The following is a 20,084-nucleotide window of genomic DNA, read 5'->3' on the forward strand; positions in this document are numbered from 1 at the left end:
TAACTACTACACCACCCTGGGCTGTGCCCTCAGAGTAGCTGCTGTATTCTGGAGCTGTTAATGTTTTCAAACATTCTTCAAGATCAGTCCCACACAGATGTGAAAATAAGCTGGTATGCTGGTACAAAGAGAAGACCATGAGGAGGTTAACCTTCTGGATTTTTAGTTAACCTTGTACAGCCTTCCAAGGCCCCTCGTTGGGCAGGCACCTGTTGAACTACAGTGCCTTCTTGCTGAGAACAATTAGCTTCACTTGTAAAAGGAGCATGTTACGGTGAGCTTGCTGTTTTAGTGTTAATAACTATTTTGAGGAATTCTTTATAAAAAGTTTGTAGTAATTCCAAAAAAATGTTTTGTTTGATCCATAGAAGAGGGTCCTTGGGATAACTTTTTGAGACTCAAATCCTAATATAGGAAATTTTTTGTAAGTTAAAATTTATAAGGGTTGGGTTGTATTATGATTGCCAATCACCATACATGCATGATACTTATATATATTTGCTTATTTCAGGAGGGGTCTTGGAAGGCTGTACGAGGTTAACTAAAAATCCGGAAGGTTAACCAGCTCCACCTCACATTTTCATAGTTTTGAATTGCTTGTAACTGAAAAAGCTTTGAATTGCTTACAACTGAAAATAGTTTATGTAAAATTATGCACTTATCTCTGATATGATATAATATTGCATGATGAAATGTACATATGAAGTGTATTAAAACACATGATTTATTGTAAGTTTCCATTTATAAACTGACTCAGTTAAAATATATCATGTGATTGGGGTGATAGCCTTGTGGATACTTATTGCATTTTTGCATTGTTTATGTAGTACTTGAGTAGAAATAAGGCATTCTAAGAATGTCTTGGGAAAAAGGCTACACAGAGTGCCTTCCCAGGACACCTTTTCTTATATTCTTATACTTATATTTCTTATATTCTAAATTGACATTTCTGTGCATTGTACTGATCCTCTGGAGAGGCGACATAGAAATTTGCTGAATCAACATTCTTCATGCTATTTTTTCTGTGTGGCTGATTTCTGTTGATACAAAAAGCATACGTTTGCATGGTTTGACTCGGCTGTAGTCCAGAAATGGAAGTCTATCAATGAAAGAATGGAGTGGGTCCCTGCATACAAAGCGCTACAGTGATTCTAGACTGAATTTGACCAAAGCATGGGCTACAGTAAACAGTTCTACTTTCTGCCTAATTAAATGCAAACAGAGGTTCACTTATAATTGTTCTTCTGCTTCCTTTGAGAAGTTTTATCTAAAAACTATAAAGTGTCACTCAGATTTTACCTTAGCCTGCAATGTTTGACCATTGAATTGGCCAATAGTTAGCTGTCAGAGTAAGTAAAAATATATATGTTTCTTTGGTTGCTGAAATATATTTGGTGTGTTAAAGTATATTTGCCACTTCTTATTGCACAAAACTATAGTGCATTAAATTGTGGAAATGCCAATTATCTGTCTCAGCAATAAAATGACCTTTGGGAAATGTACTCGATTAAGAGATAATTTCTTTTAAAGCTATTATTTATCCAGACAGCTTTATTAAAAGCATAAATAGATCACTGTATGTAGTGGTATGTTTTTATACATGGTTTATAACTGAAGAAGATGTATGTTCTGTTGTATCATGTTGATGTGGACTAGACAATGCAACTGTTGGATGGATTTGTAATTGGTTGACTGGCCAAACACAAAGAGTGCTCATTAATGACTCCTTTTCATCCCGGAGAGAAGTGAGTAGTGGAGTGCCACAGGGTTCTGTCCTGGGCCCAGTGCTATTCAATATTTTTATCAATGATGTGGATAATGAAATAGAGGGCATGTTAATCAAATTTGCAGATGATACCAAATTAGGAGGGGTAGCTAATACCCTGGAGGACAGGGGCAGGATTCAAAATGATCTGGACAGATTAGAGAGCTGGGCCAAAACAAACAAAATGAATTTCATAAGAGATAAATGTAAGATTCTACACTTAGGCAGAAAAAATGAAATGCACATATGTAGAATGGGTGACACCTGTCTTGACAACAGTACATGTAAAAGGGATTTGGGAGTCTTAGTAGACCACAAACCGAACATGAGTCAACAATGTGATATGGCAGCCAAGAAAGTCAATGCAGTTCTGGGATTCATCAATAAGAGTATAGTGTCTAGATTGAGGGAAGTAATTGTACCATTCTACTCTGCATTGGTCAGACCTCACCTAACCCTCACCTAGAATACTGTGTTCAGTTCTGGTCACAGCAATTTAAGAAGGATACTGACAAGCTGGACAACGTGTCCAGAGGAGGGCAACAAAAATGGTAAAAGGTCTGGAATCCATGTCCTATGAAATGAGACTTAGGTTGCTGGGGATGTTTAGCCTGGAGAAGCGAAGGTTCATGGGGGACACGATAGCTATGTTTAAATATTTGAAGGGATGTCATGTCGGACAGGGAGCAATCTTGTTTTCTGCTGCCTCAGAGACTAGGACACGGAGTAATGGATTCAAGGTGCAGGAAAAGAGATTCCAACTAAACATTAGGAAGAACTTTCTGACCGTCACGGCTGTTGGACAGTGGAATTCACTGCCTTGGAGCGTGGTGGAGTCTCCTTCTTTGGAGGTTTTTAAACAAAGGCTGGATGAACATATGTCGGGAGTGCTTTGACTGTGTGTTCCTGCATGATAGGGAATTGGACCTGATGGCCCTTGTGGTCTCTTCCAACTCTGTGATTCTATGATTCTCTTAACACCCCCACAGACCTCCAGGCATTGGCAAACCAAAAGGTGAGTGGGGTGGGGGTGGGGGTGGAGAAACAGCAGCAGAGGCAATGGCAGAGAATGTGGGCAGACAGGAAAAGTAGCGCCTCCCTCTCCCCTCTAGAGCCCACTTTATTGAGCCATAAAATAGGCTTGGCTGCTAGTATGATATAAAGGGCCATCTATTTCTTTACATTTCTAACATTTCCTTTTGTAATTGTTGTCCATCTTCTTGATATCCTGTAGAGTGATGTACCTTCCACAGAACATCATGTACCATTTTACTCTTAAGAGCCAGCATGATGTAGTGGTTAAGATAAGTGGACTCCTGATAACTGGATTTGATTCCTCACTCCTCCACATAAGCAGCAGACTCTTATCTGTTTAACTGGATTTGTTTCCCTGTTTCTACACATGAAGCCTGTTGGGTGACAGTCACATGAAGCCTGTTGGGTGACTCTCTCAGCCCCACCTACCTCCCAAGGTGTCCATTGTGGGGAGAGGATTTCTAATCCAGGCCTCAATCCCAACAATATTTGATAGTATAATGTAATATTAGGTACTATTAGCGCTCCTTTCTTTTTCTTGTCTTGTAAAAATTTGAATCTGATTCTTGGTTTCATCTTTGTGGTCTTATATCCAGTTCCACATGGGACTGTACATGCGCAGGCCTCCCACAGAGAAGAGTAGCAAGCTTTTCTTTAGGTATTCGTGTAGCATCTGAGTGGCCCCTCCCCCTTGGAGCTGGGAGCAGGAAAATTTTCCACTGGGCACAAGGTCAGAGGGGGAGGGAGCTATTCCCTCACTTTTTTTAAGCTGCTGCATTGAAAATCTGGCCTGATCAAGCTCTTCTTTTTTTGACTTCGAGAATGGAAAAGAACAGTTCTGCCCTATTGAAGAAGTTCTCCAAATGGGATACAAAGATGACAAAGAATAATGGCCATCTCAGTTGCCTTTATGCCTCTCTGAAGGGCTCACCCTGACTTTGTGTAAGGCATGTGCCCAGTTAACTCCAGAGGCACACCATGTTAGGGCTTAAGCCTATTCTTTATGAACAGATCCTGCATTTACCTCAGGAAGTAAGCCATTGAAACTCCCTTGGTCATGTCAGCACTAACTGCTCAACTTTCTACTTTGAGCTCTGGTGATAGTGCTTCTTCCTTGCCCCCACTTTGACGGCCAAGAAAATAACCGAGCCAGCGTAGGGGGAAAGGGGCTCCCCTGCCCCGAAAAAGTCAGGATGTTGGTGAGTGCTGAAGCCAGAACTCCTCTATCGATAGGGGGACATCACACTCTCTGGGAGGTCGCAGTCAACAATTACACAGCCACCATTCCTTATCTTAGTTCAGGGGTGGGCAACTATGGCCCTCCAGATGTTCGTGGACTACAATTCCCATCAGCCCCTGCCAGAATAGCCTATTGGCCATGCTGGCAGGGGCTGATGGGAATTGTAGTCCACGAACATCTGGAGGGCCATAGTTGCCCACCCCTGTCTTAGTTGATCACATGCCTGCTTAGAGGATTGACACCCTGCTCAGGACAGTGATGCTGCAAGAGCTTTTAGGTACCCCTTGGTGACAGAGGTGGGGGAAGTAGTGTCACCAACATTGGTGGCTCCAAGACATGAATCTTCCACACGCCTTCTCCATTCTACAGACTCCTCTCAGTGTGGGTAGGAGTTGAGAGATGATCAGTACTGGACTACTACTCAATGCTAAGGCCAAGGTCTGCTCTTGCTAATTTTCCAGCTCTGAAAGGGACACCTACCACTTTGGGCAATAGATTATTTATAGGGATTATTTATAGGGAATTGGTTCTCTGGGAATTCAAAACAAAAAGAAAGAAATAGGCATTTGTAAAATGGTGTTTAATGCAGGTGGTGGCTGTTTTTGGTGGTGTTACATACTTGCTTGAGTTAGTCAGGTGGTTGGCTTCCATGGCTCTCAAGCACATGCAATCCACAAGAAAAAGAAACAGAAACAAAAGCATTCTCATAGGGATTCATCTTTCATACTTTTTAAATAATACATTTCCCAGTACTAGACAAAAAAGTTTCCACCTTTTCCTTTGGGACCAGTCAGTCACTGTCTTGTTTGCAGAATTGGAAGATAGAGGACAAGACAATGTTATCAAGCACAGGAGCTGGGCACCACTGCCTGAAGATAAGTTTGAATAGTGTTTAAATTGAGATTCCTTGTTACAGTCAGGCAGACAATCCACCAAACGCTTCCTGGTTAGCAAGGAGAGGAATAAGAACATAAGAACATAAGAAAGAGCCTGCTGGATCAGACCAGAGTCCATCTAGTCCAGCACTCTGCTACTCACAGTGGCCTACCAGATGCCTTTGGGATCTCATACCTGTGAGTCAGACTTACGTGTAGAAAATGTAAATATTCTCACACTGTGTTTAAAACTTGCTACTTGGTAAGCTGTACTAATTACCCCAATTGGATCTTTATCCTTTGGAAAATGGGAAATAGTCTTGTTAATCTGGACAAATAATAAGCCTGATTTATCATATGGGATTCTTCGTTTTTGTAGGGTTGTGCTTATTTCTTTAATGTATTCCCTTAGCTGTTTTGTGCACTGGTTGCCACTTACCTGTTGGTGGTGGATGATTGTCCACTCCCACCACCCAGTGCCTGCTGCTGGTAATGGTGGCGGGGAAAGGGGTGTGTGTGTGTAGCAGTGCTATGTGTTCCATGATGTAATTTCTGGCTAAAGAAGAGTAGCTTCTGAATTTTGGCCAGAAGTGACATCACAGTGATATTTCTACCTCTCTACCTGCCCCCTGCTCCTTCCCCATTTCAGTAGTTGCCAGCCAAGCAATTCTATGCATTTCGGGTGGGAGGGAATATGGGACGGGAACATGTTTCAGCTCTGCACTATTTTCCTCACTAGCATGCCAGGAGAATGATGGAATCAGTCCACTTTCTTATTTAATTATTTTCATTAGTGGATCTGATGAGTGAAAAACAACTCCTGTTTCTAGATTTCTGTCAAATCAGTCACACTGGGAAATTACATTTTACCTTTGGGCTATACATGAAGGCTTTGTTAAGTTTCTTTGTTGGAAACAGCAATAGTTTTATTTGTATCTTTAAGTCTTTGTTTATTTTTGAAGCCACTCTGCAACAAACTATAGGAGACTGCAATTCATTAATTATGTGCAGGGATGCCCTTTAAATAGTTGAGCAAGCTTTGGCAGAAGAAGTATGGTTTATATGATTTCCAGTATTTGCTGTAAAATAAAGTGTAAGAGTCTGGAATCAATATTAAGGATGTGGGGGGAGGGCGGAGGGGCATCTTCAGGTTCCATGTTGGACCATTTCAGTCTGTCTCCTTTCTCGGCCCTGGATCTGATCTGGTGGAACTTCCTGAGATCAGGAAGATTTACTTCAATTTCGCAGGCGCTATAGAACAGAGATGTTCCATAGGGCCTTTGGTTGAGGCAGCTATGGTTCTTTTTTAACTTGTTGGCCTCTGGATATTTGTCCCCTTTGCTCCTCCCCTAGTGTGGTAAATCTAAATTATCAATGGGGTTGTTGTTTTAGTTATACTATGACCCATCACTTGAGCCTATTGAAACTTTAAATGTGTTAGTTGTCATCAGTAGATATGTGATTATGATGATTAATTTGATTTTAATATGTTGAGATAGCTAGTGTTACCATTGAATTGCACATTGTATTGATTTATATATATTTATCTATGCGTGTTAGCTGCTCTGAGCCTGGCCTTTTGCTGGAAAGATTGGAGTAGTCAATCTAATAAAATAAAATAAAAATAAATTTTTTTAGAGGTATTTCGTTGGACATTGACATTAATATGGATAACTGACATAAGCACAATCCATCCAGAGTTAAGCCAGTGCTTAAATTATTGTCACTGAAACTAGTAAGATTATTAACTCTGGATGGATTGTGCCCAAGGTTATCTCACTTTGATGTTATAAATTGTGTATATATTTAGCATTAATAGTGAAAGTTTATTTAATAACGTTCTTATAAATGTAGTGCAAGTACACCAGTTAAATACTCTCCCTCTCCCTTCTCTGCTCATTTGCCATTCCACCCCCTTACCTCCCATGTTCCATTTTTCCCTGTTTGTATTTTTCTCCCTTTTGCCATCTCGTATTCACTGTCAGGAAGGGGCACCTCAGAAGAGTCATTTCAGCTCAAGTCGGCATCGCCAGAGGCTAGTGGAACCAGCAGCTACAAAAGTGAGTGGACTTAAGGGCTATTTAAAAATGCTGAATGGGTGAAATTTCACATTTCATGATGGCTGCATATTTTACCTTATTTGTTTTTTAATTTTTGTACCGACACTTTGGGGCAGTTTCTACCAAAATGTGTAATAATAAATACAGCAAATAAATACAGTAAAATCCATAAATTAAAAGCTATACATAATTTCAACAATTTCATGATGGCGAAAAGGCGTCTGAATTCCACCCGAACTTGCTTAAAAACCAAAAAAGAAAGGGGGAAAGTGGGGATGGGGGAGGAGGCCTAACATGGTAACCATTGCTCCCTCAACCATATGCCTGGTGGAACTGCTTTGTCCTACAGGCCTATGAAACTGCATCAGATCCCACAGGGCCAAAAATGCCTTGGCCCTGAGGTTGGCTGGACTTCCCCTGGGCCAGGGACCGCAAGTAAATTTTCACTTGATGATTGGAGTGTCCCTCAGGGGACATAATGGGTGAGATGGCCCTGCAAGCAATTTGGCAGCAGGCTGTTTAGGGCTTTGTATGTTAGTACTAAGCCCTTAAACTTGACCTTGAACTCCACCTGGAGCCAGTGCAGCTGGTGAGTACAAGTTGAATATGTGTCTACCCAAAGGCTCCAATAAGAACCCTCACTGCTGCATTCTGGACCAACTGGAGTTTTTGGAGCAGGCTCAAGGTTAGCTGTGTGTACAGCAAGTTGCAGTAATCCAGCCTAGAGGTGACTGTTGCATGGATCACTTTGTCGAAGTTGGCTTGGGACAGATAGGGTGCCAGCTGTCTTGCTTGCCGCAGATGGTAAAATGCCATGTGGATTGCATAATTCACCTGAGCCACCTGACCCTCCATCAACAAAGAGACATCAAGGGATATGCCAAGTCTCTTGTTAGTGCAGAAACAAGCTGCACCGATCAAGCAGCCGACACTCTCCTACACGCTCCCCTTGACTCAACCACAGGATCTCTATCTTTGCTGGATTTAACTTACTATTGTTATTATTCTTTATCGATAATCGATTTACCCTCAAACTTCCATTTGTCATCAAACTCTTTTTGTGGCTATCTGTTTCAAGATTTGTTAATCTGGCTATTGTAGCATGGTCTCTAACTTTATCTTCTCAGAGTTCTGTGTTGAGATTTCTTTCAGTTTTCAAACAGGATGCAACTGTTACCCTTGCAGCTGTTAATAAGTGCCAATGTAGTCCATTAAGCTTCTTTGGAAGATTTTCAGGCAAAATATCTAATAGCACAGTTTTAGCAGTAAAAGGGAATTTTAATTTTAGAATTTTTTGCATTTTCATATGTACTACTATCCAATACTTCTTGCTATTTTTACAAGTCTGTCACATGTGAAAGAAAGATGCAACTTCTCCTTGACATCTCCAACAAAGGCCATCATTGTGTTTACTCATCTTCTTAATAACCTCAGGCATTATAAACTGTTTATAAAACAATTTATACCCATTCTCTTTTAACATTTGGCATGCAGTAAGTTTAATATTTTTGGATCATAATGTTTCCCATTGTTGAAAAGTTATCTCTTTGAAATTTTGCATCCATTTCACCATGCAGACCTTTACCTGTTCTGTTTCTGTTTCGTGTTTAAAGAAGATCTTATATAGTCTTCCCATCAACTGTTGTTTCTGCGAAGTAATCTCTTTTTCAAAGTTTGACATTTCATGTAATATTCTTCCCTGTAGTTTTAATTCTCTCCTGAGTCTGGATGCCACCTGAAAATATATCAACCATTGTATTCTCTTGCCCTCCTCCTTTTATCTCTTGCCAGGATTTAATTTTTCCTTGTTTGTTGATCATTTCCTTAGAGTATATTATCATTCTTCTTCTGTGTTTATTTATCACAATAAGCTTCTATGGGAGAATTTAAAAGTGCGATTGAGGAACTGAGTCATAAGTAAGTTTTTTTTTCCAGATTTCAAAAAGTTATTTTCTTATTACATGGGAGTCTTTTGATCAGCTTTTTTCCTCCATAAATAACTGTGCATACCTGTTAAATCTGCTGTTCCTAATTTTATAAGGCTTTGAGCTGTGTTTTGTCCTGCAGCTTGATGGTATAATTTGATATTGGGTACAGCTAGACCTCTTCTTTTCCCCCTCATTTTGTAAAATTTTAAATCTTATTCTTGGTCTTTTGTTACTTCAGATAAATTTGTTAATATGCCTTTGCCATGCATTCATTGGTTTTTTCCCCTTATATATGCATAGGCAACATTTGAAACAAAAAATTCAACTTGGGCAAGACATTCATTTTAATACTGGCAATTTTTCCTAACCAGGATAATTTAAGATCATCTTTGTAGATCTTCCTGTATTTTTTCCAGGTTATTTCATAATTGTCTTTAAACAAACTATCATTTTGTCCATTCATGTTGATCCATAAATATTTAATTTTATGGGCAAGAGCATCACAACTGGTTGTCTTTCCAATGTCTATTATTTCTTGTTTCGTTAGGACTCTTGTAAAAAATTTTGTTTTCTGAAGATTAACCTTATATCCTACAAAATATCCAAATAATTCTGTTTGATCCATCAGATATTTTATTGAAAATTGAGGATTACGTATTGTCAATACAATGTCATCTGTGTAACTCTTCATCTTGAATTCTTCTATTTTTCAACCCGTAATTCTTTGATCTTGTCTGATCTTTGTCGCCAGAAGTTCTAAAACCAAGATAAATAATAATTGAGATAATAGACATTCTTGCCTCATTCCATTTTCAATTTGAACTTCTGTCAAAAAGCCAGTGATTAATATTCTCACTCGTTGTCTCTGTATCGAGTCTAAAAACCTAAGTCCACATTTCAGATATTCTAATGTTTTTAACATAAATGTCCACAAAATATCATCACAAGCTTTCTCTGCATCGAGAATATAAACACTTTTTTTCCTTTTCTTTGTTTTAACAAATTCCAAAGCATCAATTACAAATTGAACATTGTCTTTCATGTATCTTTTGGGTTCAAAACCTGTCTGATCAAGTATCATCTTAATTTTTCTTAATCTTGTCAACATTATAGTTTCAAATAGTTTGTAATTTACATTTAACAGTGACATTGGCCTATATGATTGTGGCAATTCTGAATCATTTCCTTCTTTATGAATTAAAGTTACATTTGCTTCCTGCCAAGTCAGGGCAAAGTTCCCCTCAAGACAACAGATTTTCAGCTCTGTTTACATGTGAGATTTACCAAGAAGAACTTCTTGCATCCCCATATTCTTTGAGGAAAAAACTGCAAGCCTCTAACTATAGGTTTCACTTTACTTGCTTTGTTTTGAAACAGGTGTATCTACTTCTGAGTAGACCCTGGTCGACCAATGTAGTTCTTTTTCCTTAGCAATTCAGATTCATCATTAAAGATTCATTTTTAGTTCTATTTTTTCTGATTTTAAGATCTAAGCTAATTATAGGATAGAAGAAAAAGTAAGAAGGAAATGAAAGTAACAGTATATGGAGGTAGCCTCTGTAGGCTTTTCAGACTGCTAAAATCCCCTGATCTTGTTGTTGTCAGGGAAGGGAACCCAGAATGTTTTCCCCTCACTTGTTGAATTAGGTTTTCTAACTGTTTGGAAAGGCAGAATGGTGAAGAAAACTCACCCACAGCCAGCTAAAATCACCCCCTCAGTGGATGTAGCTGGGAGCTAGCATCAGAAGCTCCTGAGATGAGGCTCCATGTTCTCTGTAACTCTGTAAAATGTCAGTCTGTATAGCAAGGAAACCTTTCTGTGGGGTACCCGGTCCTTTGCAATAGCCTGCCAGAGTGGGTGAGGAGGATCCTCATGCATTTGGGTAGGCCATTGCAAAGGACTGGGTACCCCATGGAATGGCCTGTGATCTCACCAGGTCTGTTACAGACTGTCCTAAGAAAGAAGCTGCCTGAATAATGTAACTTGTGCAGAGAAGTATCCTTGGAGAGGTGATTTGATAGGTATGAGATATCTAGGCAGTGACTTGGAGTGAATGCTAACACAACCTTCATGTTTCGAAGCAGTAGCTACAGTAATTACTAATGCGTGTGTGTGTAAAGTACTATAAGATACAGCTGATTTCTGGCAACCGCATAGGTTTTCAAGGCAAGGGATTAAGCAGAAGTTGTTCCCCATTGCCTTCCTTTGCAAAACCTTGCTTGACCCTTCTTGGCATCTGAGATCTGACTAGATCAGACTCTACTATACCACTTCACATCCCACCTCAGTTTTAATTCAACCCAGATTAAATATTTTTAAAAATTGATGGGGAAGTCATTTTTAAGATTTACATATTCAGTTATTTAAAACGTTGTTTGGTGCATGAAATGTCTAGTTTGCTCTACAGGTTGAGAAAAAACTGATTTTGTTGTTGCTTTGTCTACTTATTTACTTTTTAACAAACAAAATCAGTAACTTAAACCAGAATAAACAGGGAAGTGTGGAAACTATAAAAATATTCATTAATCACTTAACATTATGTAACCTCAGCTTGTGGGTTCCGTGGGGCAGTACTTGGAATGAGTTGCAACAACAATTTTTAAACAACAAAATGGTTTACTTTTCTTTACAATTAACACTTTTAAAACATCAACATTTAACGTTACAATTCAAGGTCCTGTTCAGGTTGCATTTCAAGTCCTTCTATTTACAGTCTACTGATATTGCCAAGTCCAAATTCTTCTTTGCAAGTTGGCTGGCTCCTGAAGACTCCAAGGGCTTGATGAACAGGTTGCAACATGATGAAGGTCTCCAGGAGAACTCTCACCCATTACAACCACAAAAGAAAACCCTTAACAAGGTGTTAAGGGCTTATAGAAATCAAGGTCCGAGTCTGGTAGCCTTGTCTTCTGCAAAGAGCTCTTTCAGCCTTTCTGCTGCTCTGAGTCTCCACCACCTTACTGGGTCAACCCATTCTGGGCCAACCCATTCTGGGCATGGGTCAACCCATTCTGGGCCAACCCATTCTGGGCATTACATATCTGAAAATTATCCATTTGAATCAGTAAGGTGCTAATAAAATAGACTGTGAAGATTGCTGAGTATTTGCTTTTATTGCTTGCTTCTACAAATTTAGTAAACTTGAGTATTTCAGCAATTTCCCCAGGATTTATTTATCATTCTGGCAGAGCTGGTGAATTGGAATAGGGCAATTTTTGTTATTTTCTATTCAAATTTTGGCAGCTGTACATGAGTTCCAAGTTTCATAATGCTTACATTATCGTGATCCATCTAATGGTCTAAGTATTACATGTTGCAAGTAAGAAAACCTCCAAAACTTCATTCCCTTCATTTATCTCCTTCTCTTCATTATTTCCTTTTTAAATTTTTATTTAATTTATTTATTTTCAGATTTTTATACCGCCCCTCCCCTGAAGGGCTCTGGGCGGTCCAACATAGTTAAAACGACATTAATGGAGCATATAACAACACATCACATATAATATCGACTCCACTGAGCATAACATTAAAACCCCATAAATGTCTTCCGTCAAACTCCATGTACTCTACCCTTTCTCTTCTCTTTATTTTATTGTATTATCTGCTTTACTTACTGAGATTCAAGACAGAATACACAAAACAATATACATCAAAATGTACACAATGTACACAATGTACACAAAACAATGTACATCAAAACAATGAATAGGATGAAACATCTAATAAACAATGAATAAGACCAACACTGCAGAAATTTTAAACAAGCGATTGTCTGAACAACGCTTAATTATCAAACAGGACTAGTGGAGAACATGGTATTACATAAGTCTTAGTGCCTTTTCTGAATCAATCTGATCTGCAGCCTGTTTCCTTTGTAAAAATGCTCCCCAACAAATCTGTTTTAGAAAGTTTGCAAAATGCCAGGAACATGGGATCCTTCTGACACCTTCAAGTAGGTCATTCCTTAGGACAGAGGTCACTACAGAAGGCACCTTTAGTTATTTAATTTTGTTAAATTTCTAGACCGCTTCTCTAGATTACAATAATTAGATCATCTAACAGTCAGTTAAAAACTATTAAAACTATACATCCGTCCACTAAAATAAGATGGTGAAATCTCCCTCTCACTGAGCCCCACTAAATCTTAAAGAAGGGCAGATCAAACAAAATTAATTATCTGGTTGAGTGGGGATAGAGGGATGGAGGGGGGATGCCAAGGTGGTAACCATTGCTGCCTCACTGTATGCCTGGTGGAACGGTTCTTTCTTGCGGACCCTGTGGCTCAGTGCATAGATTAAAGGTGTGTCGGACCCATAGTGGTTTGAGAGAGGCCCAGGGAACTGAAGAAGCTGTAGCATCCTGGATTTGTCCTGGCAAGGAGTTCTTGGCATGAATATTGAAGCCCCACATCTACCTAAAGTTGTATCAGCATTTCATTTGTGCCAGGACATAGTATTTATTGTATTTTCCCTATCCCTCATCAGATGTGGAGAAAGCCTTACATTGTTTAAATACTGTTATTTTATTTGGAAAGAACAAGGAACTTTAGGACCGGCCAAAATGTATTAGTTTGTTTTGCTGGGCCATGTAAGGGCTGTGACATATCTGCTCAGTCATTGTCCAAATGGGTGATCAAGGCTATCTTCAAGGCCTATGCTGTAGTCCAGGTAGAGTGTCCCAGTACTGGGCGTGCTCACTCCACGAGGGCCGAGGCTTCATCAGCTGCTTTCACTGCACACGTGAATATTGGAGACATCTGCCAGGCAGCAACATGATCCAATCCACCAACGTTTATCCAGCACCATGCCATTGATGTGGACTCCAGAGGCAATGCAGCTGTTGCAGAGCCTGTTTAAGTAAGCATGGTGATTAAACAATGTTGTCTGTTTCTACCTTATATGGTCTGTTTTTCAGTGAGTGTGATTTCATTCACTTTCTCACCCCACCTCCAAGATGGTTAGCTTGCTACTCTCCCATAAGACCATGAAGATTAACAACAACATTGCCCTGCGTATAACTGTTGTTCATCCAATGAAGGTCCGTGCAGGCACACATTCCTCCCTCCTTACCCACTGTGGACTGCTCCTTCTTCACTCTGGCACTTATCTGAGTGGGTTCACTTAAATCTCTCAGGATCTGGTCGACCATGGCGATTGGAGAACGGAGAGGATCACTCCCTCCTTCTGCCCTTGTGGCCATTTTGGTGAGAAACTCCTACTTTTGGCACAAGGGGAGGGAGAGCTCTGGAATGCATATCAAAGCTTGTCACTCTTGAAAGCTGGTGTGATGTAGTGGTTAAGAGCAGGTGGACTGTAATCTGGAGAACCAGGTTTGATTTCCCACTTCTGCACTTGAGTGGCAGACTCTTATTTGGTGGACCAGATTGTTTCCCCACACCTACATTCTGGCTGAGTTGGCATGATTCTTCAGAACTCTCTCAGCCCCTGCTGTGTCTGCTATGGGGAGAGAAAGGGAAAGCAGTTTGTAAGTTGCCTTGGGTCTCCTTACAGGAGGGAGAAGTGGGGTATGAATCCAACTCTTCTTTTCCATGGCAGGCCTGTGCATGCACAGTCCCATGTGAAGACCACTTCATGAACAATAATTACAACTAAGCGCAATGTTGTTTTACCTTTTCTACTGGGGGGGGGGGGAAGACATCTTGCTGGAGATATGCTCATCATTGCTTGCAGGGAGGCAGGGACCAATCAAAATCTTTTAACTCAACTTCCTGTTGTGGTCCTCAGGGGTGGAACCCCTCAGTATTGTTCCTGCCTCTGCAGGGTGCGCAGCGTGATTAGCTAGGCTCCACTCGCCTCAACTGTGTGTGATTGTCTATCTGTGTTGTGAGTGTACGTTGTGTGTCTGTCTGTCGTTTGGGTGCTTGTCTTGGCACTTTGTGTGCGAGAAAAAAAGCTTTGAAAGTGAGAGCACAAGAATTTTCAAGCTTTCGACAGAGACTATGGCCTCAGGGTCCTTCACTCCCCCGAGGGAGTCCTTAGCCAGCAGCTTCGTCGATCCTTGAGAAGGCCACGAGGGGCGCATAAAGGAAAAGAAGAAACAGGCGGGCGTTTTTCTCCGGCGGAGTCCAACGCCGCGCCTCTAACAGCGACGCAGCAGGGAGGCGAAGGAGGGACCTCAGCCCAAGAAAAGAAGAGCAAAAAGCCGCAGGAGAGCAGCGCAGCTGTAGCGGCCAGCTCTACTACCGAGCACTTCCACGACGCCAGCGGGCATGGCGGAGGAACTTTCGGTCGTTGGATGCGCCTCTCCAACCAAAGCGAGCGATCCCGCCCGGCTCCGGCAGGCGGCGTCCGAGCGATCCAACAGGCAAGTCCGGGGCCCCAGTTCGAACACGGGGAGGGTGAGCCGCAACAAATGGCGGAAGCGGGTGGCTAGTACAGCAGCCCCAGCGAAATCTGAAGATCAGGTTCCCGCCAATTTAGCCCTTGTGCCAGCAATTTCCAGCAGTCAGCTCCCCTGCTGCTTTTGCGGAGCTACTGCGGGCAGAAAGTAGAAAAGGTTTAACTGCCAGAGAGCGTAAGCAGAAATGCCGACAGGGAGAGAGGTTGCAAAATCATTGCACCCAATCCCAGAACAAGAACCATTCCGCTCCCAGCCCTAACTGCCGAGGCGGCGCGCTCAAGAGACCCCATTTCCTCCCCAGAGGAAGAGGAAGGGTGGGATGGCGCAGATAATAGAGGGAAAATGAGAGATTTTCAGAGACAGAAGACTCCCTTGAGGAGGGTCTCTGGAACAGTCCACCAAATTGTTTAAAAATGAGGATCTGCAAATGCTGATTTCCAAAACCATATCAGCATTGGACCTCCCTGATAAGCCCTGGCCAGCTACAGAGCCAGATAACCCCGTGAAGAAGATTCCTCAAAACAATTGAGGGAATTCCAAAGGTTAACGGGGACACACTATTTCCCCAGAGGACTCCAGGAAAAGAAAAGAAATTCTTCCCAGTCCCGGATTGCACTTTGTTAAGAGAATTAAGAGGGAGTGGCTCCAACCCGAAGCTGGCAGGAAGGGCCTTCCTCCCCACCTTCAAAAGACTTGTACCTGCCTACCACCTTTCATTTCCATACTACAGAACCCTCCAGTGGACTCACCAGTGCTTGCAATTCTACTGCACTCAGGGGGGCTTGCTTAGCTAAGGAGGGAGAAGGCTCCATCAAGGATCCTCTAGACGCTGGGTCCAGAAGCTGCACCTCACATGAATCTCATGACTGGCTGGCTGCACAGAATTAAGAAAAACACTCACCCCTAGCCTCCCGCGGTTGTCCAGAGCAGCCATGGAGTGGCTTAAGCGGATTTTAGAGCGGCTCCCAGCAGGGGAAACAGCCCTGAGGGAGGGGGTGGAAGAGAAGTCCTATAATAGCCAACTTGCATTTCATTGCAGATTGCCACAATGGGCCTTCCATCACCTTAGCAGCCAGGACCATGGCCTCCAACATGGTGGCCAGACGGAATGCCTGGATCCGTCCTTGGCAGGCAGACACTCTCTCGAAGCACGTAGTAGCAGCCTACTCCTACTACGGAGGGGCATTATTTGGAAAGGAATTAGAACAGGTATTGGTAGAAACAAAAGACAAAAAGCGTGCCCCAAAACCTTAAAACCAGAGAGAACGCAGACGTTCAGCAGAGCCACCTTTAGAACGCAGAAAACCATGGCTAGATTTCCTAAGGAAGGTTCACGCCCTACCTGGCAAAATCAAAGTTCCTTTCGGAACAAGCAAAAATTCCGGCCATTTAACAAACAAGGAAAAAACCTCAAAACCGACCGTAACAAGCAATGACGGGTCGCGGGACCCCAGTGGGGGGTGCATACAGCATTCCAGCATCAGTGGCAGGGCGACCACACGGACAGATGGGTACTGGATGTAATAAGAAACGGGTACACAATAGAGCTATTAAAAATGCCCAGGCACCATTTTGTTCCGTCCCCGATCTCCAGAAACCCAGTAAAGGCCAGGCAAACCTTAGAAGCAATAGAGCACTTGCTTTCGATCCAGGCAGTGGAGGAAGTCCCGAACCAGGAGAGGTTCTCAGGTGTTTATTCGCATCTATTTACGGTCCCCAAAAAATCGGGGGACTGCCGAGCAGTACTGAACCTCAGGTTTCTCAACAAATTTGTAAAAGTGCCAAAGTTCAAGATGGAAACATTAAAATCCATCTCCCTGGCCATAAGCCACGGGGACTTCCTCTCCTCACTGGATCTGAAGGAAGCTTACCTTCACATCTTAGATTCATCAAGCGCACAGAAGCCTCACCTCAGATACGCCAGTGTGGGACAAAAACACTGGCAATACCAGAGCGCTTCCATTTGGTCTGGCCACAGCCCCGCGAACGTTCTCAAAAGTTTTGATGGCACCCATCCATTCTGCCTCAGAGAACTGGGGGATACATATATATCCCTAGCTGAGCCTAGACGACCTCTTAATACGGTCCAGGTCATACAGTCAGGGGATGAGGGATGTGGAAGAGGTACAAAAAGTTCTACAAGAGTCGCAGTTCCTAATAAACAAAAGAAAAGAAGCTCCCTTACACCAAGCTACGATTAAAATCACTTAGGTTTGCACTTATAGACACCAACAAGGGCGCCCTCTTCATCCCCAAAGACAAAATTACAAAGATTAGGAAGCAGCCAGAAAGAGATTGCGATGACACAGCACTCGCTACTCCAGCTTCGCCAAGATCTTCTGGGCCTATTCATCTCCGTGATAGACCTATCCCAGTGGGCCAGGTTTCATGCCAGGCCACTACAATTATTTCTGAGAAGATATCAAAGAAACATAATCCAAAAAAGAGACAAGAAAGTGAATATGCCAGACTCAGTCAAGAGCAGCCTACGCTGGTGGACACAGCCCAGCAACCTTTCAAAGGGAAAGAAGTTTCTGCACGACCACAGACCACAAATATTCACAGACGCCAGTCTCTCAGGATGGGGAGCCACACTAGATCGCCTATTCGTTCAGGAAACTTGGTCGCCCCAGGAGACCAGACTGCCGATAAACGTCCTCGAAACGCGGGCAGTCCATCTGGCACTGGAACACTTCCTGCCGCAGGTCAGAGATCAACAACGTGATTGTAGAGAGCGGACAATATATCTGCAAAAAATGTACATGAACAATCAAGGAGGCTCAAGATCCCCAAGATTACATCAGGAAGTGTCCGAAATCCTCCAGTGGGCAGAGAAGCACCTTCGGTCGCTGGAAGCCCAGCACATAAAAGGAGTACAAAACAAAAAGGCAGACTGGCTCAGCAGGCAGCAGATCCAGGAAGGCGAATGGCGTCTGGATCCGGAGGTGTTCCAGCAAATCACCAGAGTGATGGGCTACCCAACAGTGGACTTGTTTGCATCCCCCAACAACGCCCAGACAGAGAGGTTCATGACCAGGTTCTACGACCCCAGAGCAATAGACACGGATGCGCTGACCGCCCCCTGGCCTCCGGGGATCCTTTATGCATTCCCTCCGTTTCCAGTGATAGCGCGGCTCTTAAGAAAAATAAAACAGGAAAAAGCAACAGTAATACTGGTGGCGCCACGCTGGCCAAGGAGGCCGTGGTTCTCCACAATACAAGAAATGACCATAGCACCGCCTCTGCGACTGAACCCGGCCCCGGATCTCCTTTCGCAAGGCCCCATCTACTTTCCCAACCCAGAATGGCTCAGTATGACCGCGTGGCTTGTGAAAGGAGACACCTAATTACAAGAGGCTTCTCCACAAAAGTGACTAACACAATATTAGCGGCACCTAAAAGGTCCACCATCAATATATATAACGCATCATGGAAAGCTTACGTAAGGTGGTGCAACTGTCATGCGGTGAATCCAGAACGACCGTCACTGCAAGATATATTAGAGTTCTTACAGAGAGGATTCGATATAGGCCTCCGCAGTACCACCCTTAAAAGACAACTAGCTGCTATAGCCACGGTATGCCCCTCCATCGAGGGTTCTCCCATCGCCAAACACAGGGATGTCATGAACTTTTTAAGGGGGGTTAAACTGTCGCAACCCCCCACCATCCATAGATTCCCTTCATGGAAGCTGCACACCGTCCTGACGGCACTAACAAAGCACCCATTTGAACCGATACAATCGGTACATCTAAGGTGGGTTAGGATGAAGGCGCTATTCTTGATTGCCATAACATCAGCTAGGCGGGTCTCTGAGCTGCACGCGCTCTCAGCGAACCCCAGACTGTGCACCTTCTCAAAAGATAGAGTGACATTGAGAACAGATCCAGCCTTCATCCCGAAGGTTAACAGTGTTTTCCACCGACAGCAAGAGATTACCTTACCGAACTTCATGCCAAATCCTAAACACCCAAAAGAAGTTGTGTGGCACACATTGGATGTCAGAAGAGCCTTGAAAGCTTTTCTCATTAGGACAGAGGAGCTGAGAAAATCAGAAACCTTGTTCGTTAATATTCAGCCACCAAAGATGGGTCTTCCTATGTCTAAGGCAGCGGTGAGCTCGACGCTAAAAGCGACCATCATAGAGGCTTATAAGGCCAGCGGCCTCCCACTGCCCCTAGGGGTCACCGCTCACTCAATCAGGAGCGCAGCGACCAACGCAGCTTTTAGGAACCACGCCTCAGTGGAGGAAATCTGCCAAAGCTTAGCGACATGATTAAATCAATGTCATCATTTGTCAGACACTACAGACTAAACTCCATGGCTGACCCCCACCGAGGTTTTTGGCAGGAGAGTTCTGGAAAGCATCATCGGAGATTGATGAGACCCACCCTATTAAGGGACACTGCTCGGGGAGGTCCCCAGCAAGATGTCTTCCCCCCCCAGTAGAAGAGTCCATTGGATACTCACCGTGAAGGGCTTTTCTACTGGAGGGAAGGGAAGACATCTTGGCCCCTCCCTGGTTTCTATCATCCTCCGATGATGCTACTTCACTTATCAGTCCAAGAATTTAGAGAGAGTAAAAAGGGGTGTGACTGAGTCGTTGCTGTTATTCAGTTCATGTTCAGTTATGTTATAATGTTATGTGGTTTTATGTGGAGCTAATAGTTTAGGTGGTCCTCAGTTCTACTACGATGACAGATTGTGTACTGAGGGGCTCCGCCCCTGAGGACCACGACAGGAAGTTGAGTTAAAAGATTTTGATTGGTCCCTGCCTCCCTGCAAGCAATGATGAGCATATCTCCAGCAAGATGTCTTCC

General features: G+C 42.8%; 1 protein-coding gene across 4 annotated transcripts in view; it reads left to right on the top strand.

Annotated features, from left to right (window-relative positions):
- The window catches only part of MAST4 (microtubule associated serine/threonine kinase family member 4), a 312,250-nt gene that overhangs the window by 104,782 nt on the left and 187,384 nt on the right, over nt 1–20,084 (top strand). For 2 of the 4 annotated variants that reach the window (XM_048502661.1, XM_048502654.1), the window contains one exon: nt 6,901–6,975. The exons of the other annotated variants lie outside the window; for them this stretch is intronic. In XM_048502661.1, coding sequence (XP_048358618.1) covers nt 6,901–6,975 — 75 coding nt within the window. The remainder of the gene's footprint in view (nt 1–6,900; nt 6,976–20,084) is intronic. 4 annotated transcript variants of the gene reach the window in all.

The sequence above is a fragment of the Sphaerodactylus townsendi genome, linkage group LG07 (genome assembly GCF_021028975.2).
Source record: "Sphaerodactylus townsendi isolate TG3544 linkage group LG07, MPM_Stown_v2.3, whole genome shotgun sequence".
NCBI lineage: Eukaryota > Metazoa > Chordata > Lepidosauria > Squamata > Sphaerodactylidae > Sphaerodactylus > Sphaerodactylus townsendi.